At 29.5% G+C, this 6,855-nt stretch overlaps 1 protein-coding gene across 3 annotated transcripts in view; it reads left to right on the forward strand.

Annotated features, from left to right (window-relative positions):
- Nucleotides 1–6,855, forward strand: part of LOC106458141 (protein stoned-B-like) — a 49,738-nt gene that overhangs the window by 35,558 nt on the left and 7,325 nt on the right. For all 3 annotated transcript variants that reach the window (XM_022384286.1, XM_013917600.2, XM_022384287.1), the window contains exons 3-5: nt 2,417–2,674; nt 4,368–4,542; nt 4,990–5,158. In XM_022384286.1, the coding sequence (XP_022239994.1) occupies nt 2,417–2,674; nt 4,368–4,542; nt 4,990–5,158 (602 nt within the window). The remainder of the gene's footprint in view (nt 1–2,416; nt 2,675–4,367; nt 4,543–4,989; nt 5,159–6,855) is intronic.

Consider the following 6,855-nt stretch of genomic DNA (forward strand, 5'->3'; position numbering starts at 1 on the left):
TGATTGTTGATGACACTTAACCCTACATTTTTTATACTAATGGTAGTAATGCACTAAATAATTTTTATTTAGTTAAATACTGCACCAAAAACATAGACTAATAACATGCAAAATGTAGACAATTTCCTCCAACTCAAAATTTTTTCTAGCTTTCTAACTATGCGACAAGAGCTGTCACAAATTCATGGAAGCTAGTTATTAACTTTCCCATGGGAATGAACCGTGTGTTATAAGTGAAATTGATGCTTATCTGTTAAGAACACAATGTTATACAATACATCATTTGGTAGATGAAAAACTTCACTTTCTATATATAATTAAACGTGAGAGACTAACAAATCCTGAGAGAGAGGATGTAACATGTGGGTGTGGCAGGAAGGGTCTGATTTTCTATTTGATAGCTCAGTAACCAAACAAAATTGAAGGCTATAAAAATTATGGTTTGTCTGGGCAATGACAATTTTATAGTGAGTAATTTACTTTGCATTTCATACATTTTGGAGGGGTGGTGGATAAAATAGAGAAGAGAAGATACCTAGAGAAAATGTGCCACTCTGCATGAAATTCAGGATTTTTGTCAAATATTACCTCATAGAATTAAGACCTTAAACTTATATACATTTAAAATATGGATTATTAGCTAAGACAGATTTTATGCTATGCTAATTGGTATAACGTTGATATAATATTGAATGCAAGACACAAAAACCTTGTGTCATGTGCAGTAATGAATACCCATGGTGATAGGCATAAAGTACATAATTTTGTATCATGTAAACATGAAGATATATTGGGAAAAAAAGCAAAACTAGAAAATGTTCTTTGAATGGTAAAATTAATTTTTTAAGTGGATCAAGAAAATTTGCCCTCTTATATCTTTGTTTCATTTTGTGTTACTTTCTGAAATTTGTATATTAAAAGTTGGCGACGGTCAAAATAAGTGTATTGAGTATTAGTTTTACTTACATAACCATATTATATTTTTCTTTTTTGCCTATTAAGTTGGATTGTATATAAATTTCTTTTAAGTAATTTATTTTTTGATCACATACAGTTCAGAGGCAGTATTCTGTAGAAGTTTTTTATCTGAAAAATTTTAAAGCAGGCATATATATAGATTGTTTTGATTGAAATGCAAATTACTTTTGTTATTTTTTCAGCAATAAAACTTAATGATTTTAGAGCAATGATAGCTTATAATTGATGACACTGTCAGTATTATGATAAAATGTTGCCCCCTGTAGGGCCAATATACACAATTTACAGTAATGAAATTTTAAAATATACAAAGTTATCTAATGGACAAAATTAATGATGTCTGAAACAATTAGAGCTCTGGATTTTGGAGCTGGTGAGTCTGATTCAAACTTGTGTGATACCATAAATTATTCCTGTTAGCTGTGGGTGTATTGTTAGAGTGACACTCATTTGATTAACACTGATGATTGGTGGTAGGGTGCTGCTGAGTGACAGCCTTCCTTCTGGGTAAGTAGTTCATAATTAGAAACAGCAGCAGATAGCTTTAGTACCTTAGTAACTTTGCTATAGGTACCAAATACATTACTTTACTGTAAAATAAGGTACAAAAATAAGATGAGTGTTAGTTTTTCTTAAGAACCACATTTTTTCCAACAAGCAAAATGCACTTAGTGTCATTTGGTTTTGAACATTTTAGTTAGGTACTTAATTAATCTTACTTAAACTAAAATGTTGAAAACAGAAGAAATGCATATAGTACTGTCTTAGCTCATTGCTGCCATAAGGAATGTTCGAACTTTGGACTCATTGATATATTTATTAATATAGGGAGTGGGGTCTCAAATGCAATTCTAGTACATGTTAATGGTACCAAAACTAGAAGATCTGTAGAACCAGAAAGGTTTTCATTTAAATGGTAAAGCAGTTAAACTGAATTGGTAGACTCGGACAAAATTTTGCAGGATTAAATAAAAAAGAATTGATTCAAGTTTCTCATCTATTTATAATAGAAATATATAAAACTTAAGGTCTTGAATTTTCTTGAACCTCCCCAAACAACCAACTCACCAGTATGATCAGACAATAATTTTCAAAATGTTGTATTAGTGTATTAATTTTTTCTTTGCAAAAAACTGGAACACAGTTTTGTAGATGGAGACTTATTGAACAAGTTTTTTTCTTAGACCTGTTTTTAAAGATAAATTACACTTGTGACTCAGGTTGCACATCTTATAATATCATATATTTTCTAAGACATGCCTATTTTTATCAGTTAACTACTTAAAAATGTCATTGTGTGTGTGTTTCATTACATTTCTTCAAACGTTTTATTACACTTTTTTAAATGCTTTTTTATATACTTCATCAACCAAGCATTTTTGCATTAACTTTTGAATGTTTGTAATGATAGCTCTTTTTGTATTTCTTTCATGCATAGGCTTGCTATTCATTATCAGAAGTAGGAACTCAGCAGTATGATGTCTATGGTAAGATCTTCACTGTAAAGCTGCAGTACATATTTTATCGAGAACGAGTTGGTGTTCGCCCAGGCCAGCTTTCTAAAATGATGCAAGGTCAGATTACTAGTGTAGGACAGATTGCAAAGTTAGGATTACCACTTGAGCATTCACCTCAAATTTCACAGCTTTTGAAGTTGGGATCTCAGAATTACCAGGACATCAAGATGTTTATTCAGGTAATCATTTCATTGATTTATGAACATTTTAGATCAATTATTCAGTGAACAAAAAATGTCATACATTAAAAATGTTATAATGTGTGTACCTACCTAGGCTACATTGGAAAAACCCTCATTTCACAGTATTTAGTAAACTTGATATTCACATTTGTTGTTAGTTCTGCATTTATCAATTTCATTATTCTGAAAGAATTAAGATTGTTATACACAAATTAATAATACACTTCAAACAAACCCATCTATATTCAATCATGTGGTAAAAAGAATAACACAGGTATCCAAGAAAACCATATGCGTAACCAGCTGAAGCATTTGAACAGGAAGTTATATGTTGTCAAGAGTGAGACAAGACTCACCAGAAATTACCTTTTTCACCAATAAAATGTGCAACAGGGTAGGGAAAAGTACAAAACTGTGTGAAATTTGCAAAGCAAATACTAAAAAAAGAGTGAATTAGTTTGAAAATTTGTGAAAAGGTTCCTGAAACTATTTGTTTTGTATGTAGAAGTTGGCTATAATTTATCTCTAGCAGAGCTGGACTTATTGGATCATTCTTCTGTCAAATTCTACTCAGCATTCCTTAGACAAAGTTGTTTATTTATCTTTATAATTTAATTTAGAAAAGGAAGAGTTGTTTTTTTATATTATGTGCTGACCAATGTGTGGTCAGTGGTGTGGTCATTTTTAATCTTAGTGATGCCAGGAAGTTTTTTTGATTAGTGGATTTTTTTATATAAGGTGTAAGAAAAACCATTTTTCTTTAAGAGTCTGCATGATAAACTGTAATAAAATATGACACAGATTACTATAAAAACATTTGTCAGATCTTGCCTTATACAAGTTTATTGCCTTGAACTTGGATATCTACTATATTGAAGATAGTAATTTTCTTATATTTTCAGTGGTTATTTTTGTTGAGGTACTTCTTGAAAATAAAAAAATAATTTTCATGTATGTTTGTTTGGAAAACTGTGAAAATAACTATTCCACTGACAATTCTTAGCAGAACTCTTATTCCCTAAGAAGTAACCTCTTTTGAAAAGGAGAGATCATCTTGTTATATTAGTTATACCTGTTTTGTTGATAATCAGTTTGTTTCTTCTATAGTACATTTTTAATTATTCTTTATTCAGTATAATTTTGCTTTTTGTATCATTGTATCATAGTGTTTTAGTGTTTTGGTTTTGATTTTTAGATTAATCCTTTACCTTAGCAAAGTCAAATATATCAAAAATGAGAGAAAATGAGTGAGGTTGTAGTGCTTATAATTTTATTCATTGTGAGATTATGGTTAGCAAGTTGTTGCCTTGTGTCACCAAATTAATTATTATTCATGAATAAATATGATAAAGGATATAAGGGTTTTTCAAGTTGAATTAAAATGATCATCAAAAATGTTTTGTTTGTTGCTGTTTTTATCTCCTACTTCAGTAAGTGGAGTGAGTCCCAGATTCAAAAGTTTGCTTAACTTACATTTCACTATTTAAAATAAGTTTAGGAAAGATTGAAAGATTGTTACTGTTTAATATTTTTATGTCATAATGTAAATCTAAATATACCTTAATATGTACAGTTAATGTTTTGTAAAAATAACGTTTTACAATTTTTTTTAACTACTCAGTAAATCATTAAATAATGAACCCACTTATTTTCAATTAACAAAAGAATTAACCATATTTATTCTTGTTAGGTTGTTGAAGATGCACTGTTCCATTTATCTGTTCATCGTGATCGAGCTCTTACTTACAAGACAGAAGAAGTTCAGGTCACAGTTCATGATGAATTTAGAGTGGATCAAGACAAAGATGGGAAAGTTCTCAAGCAATTAGCTCGTGTTCGTATATTTTTTCTGGCTTTTATCACAGGTTTGTAACCTTCTCCAATAGTAGAAAAAACATGCGCATGTTTTGAATGTGTACGTTTGAATTGTTCAATGAATAATTTATTATCATCTTAAGTATTATAAACTAATAAATAGTATATGTTTTAGCTATTTTTTCCCTCTCTTTCAACAAATAACTAATATACCAAATAACTGTACAAACTAATAAATAAAGGCATAAAATTTTAGCAATAGTAAAAGAGATGTTTTAGCTCATAAAAAATGGCAAAAACAACATGAGTAAGAAATGTTAAAAAGTTTTTTAAGTTTCAAAATATTACAAATATATATATACATTTGTGTAATTATAAATATAATTTTATCATAAAACACCTACTTTGATATTATGAAGTTTACAAGAAAACCTTGGAGGAATTATTGATAAACAACAATGCTTGAAACAAGTATGAAGTTTAATGAACTTTCTCAGGAATGCCTGACATTGAAGTAGGATTGAATGACATAGAAAGACAAGGAAAAGAGGTTGTTGGACGACATGACATAATTCCTGTAGTTACTGAGGAGTGGATTCGACTAGAGGACTGTGAATTTCATTCCTGTGTTCTGTCTGAAGAGTTTGAAAATAATCGGATAATTAAGTAAGTTTTCTTTTCCTAATATGATAAACCTGGTGTAACAAACCAAATTGTAGGATGACATCAACTAAAAATCACAGTTTGTAGAGTTTTGCACCATCATGAGATTGTTTAAAACACTTGGTGCTTTTAAACTTTATTCTGAAAGGCTAAGAAATTCAGAGCTTTGTAATCTGTAATTATGTTGAAGAACATATTTTTTTAAAGAAAAATATGCTGTTTTGACTTCTGTTTTACAGAATTAAGAAGTTGTCAACATCCTCAAAACTGTATTCTTAAGAGAACTAAAGTCTGAAGTTAAGTTCTACCTTAGTTTTTGCTAGATGGAAACGTACACTACTGGTTAACCCTATGAACATAGGCTCATGTATTTTACATGATTTTTTAATAAGGTATACATACTCTAACTCTGAAAGTACGTAATGTATCTTCATGAAATTGGGCAAGCTTTCAGTAAACAAGTTTTCTGTACACAATGAATTAGATATTTAATTAAGTATTTTCACTAAACATTTACCTGTGAATATATGAAGACAGAGTGTCGAATGGTCTTGAGTGCAAGGTGATTTTCATGTCACGATTGAAAATATTTTTATTCATCTTAGAGTTTTCAAATTTCATTTGCATAACCTGTAAAACCAACTAAACAAATATCAAATGATTTTTGTTGTTGTTGTTTTTTCAATAAAACTATATTTTATCTGTTAATTTTTCTATACTAACTCTATATGGACTTGGTTAATTTCACCAACTTTATACAAAAAAAAATATATATTTAAATTATCTTTTTTTCTTTCTTTCTAAAATTACTGCATGCTGAATAATTTACAGCTTGTACCTTGGATTATTAGTTAGACACAGTTCAAAGGGCAATAAAACAATAAACTAAGTATAAACAGATGTATACTGTTACTGTTATGATCTTAAGCTATTTAGGATAAACAATTGTAGTTTTCTGTTACAATCTGCTGAATAATTTACAGCTTGTACCTTGGATTATTAGTTAGACACAGTTCAAAGGGCAATAAAACAATAAACTAAGTATAAACAGATGTATACTGTTACTGTTATGATCTTAAGCTATTTAGGATAAACAATTGTAGTTTTCTGTTACAATCCCACGTAGCTCAAGTTTCCATATTCACAAGCATAATTCCTGGTGAAGTTTTTATTTCATTTCTTACCTAATAAGTTTTTAGTTTTTAAATTTTAGGTTCTTTTATAATAATAAGTAAAAAATATACAACAAAAAATTAGTACTTATGTTTGGCCTCTTGTTTTTTTTGCTGTTGTTGGCCCACTGATGAGATTTAAGCCTACTTATTTTGTAACGATGGTACTAGGTACTAGTACAACAAATAATCGGGGGTATATTAACTAATATGCTTGGCCTATAGTGCAACAATTGGAGGGGCACATCATTAGGGGGGAAAATATTTTTTAATTTCAAAATAAATGTAATTTTGGACGTTTTTTTGCAATAAAAACAAATTTCCATCCATTTCATTGCATTTTGATTTATTGTTCTCATGTTGATGGGTAGGTTTCCTGGTGAGTCAGTTGAGAAGGAAGTAGTGCATATAAAATTGTGGGCCATAACTATCATAATTCAACTGGCTTTCTAGGCCATAACTATTATAATTCAACTGGCTTTCTAACTATTGCATAAGTGACCTTAAAATAACTCCCCTTAACTACTT

Source organism: Limulus polyphemus, unplaced genomic scaffold (genome assembly GCF_000517525.1).
Source record: "Limulus polyphemus unplaced genomic scaffold, Limulus_polyphemus-2.1.2 Scaffold420, whole genome shotgun sequence".
NCBI lineage: Eukaryota > Metazoa > Arthropoda > Merostomata > Xiphosura > Limulidae > Limulus > Limulus polyphemus.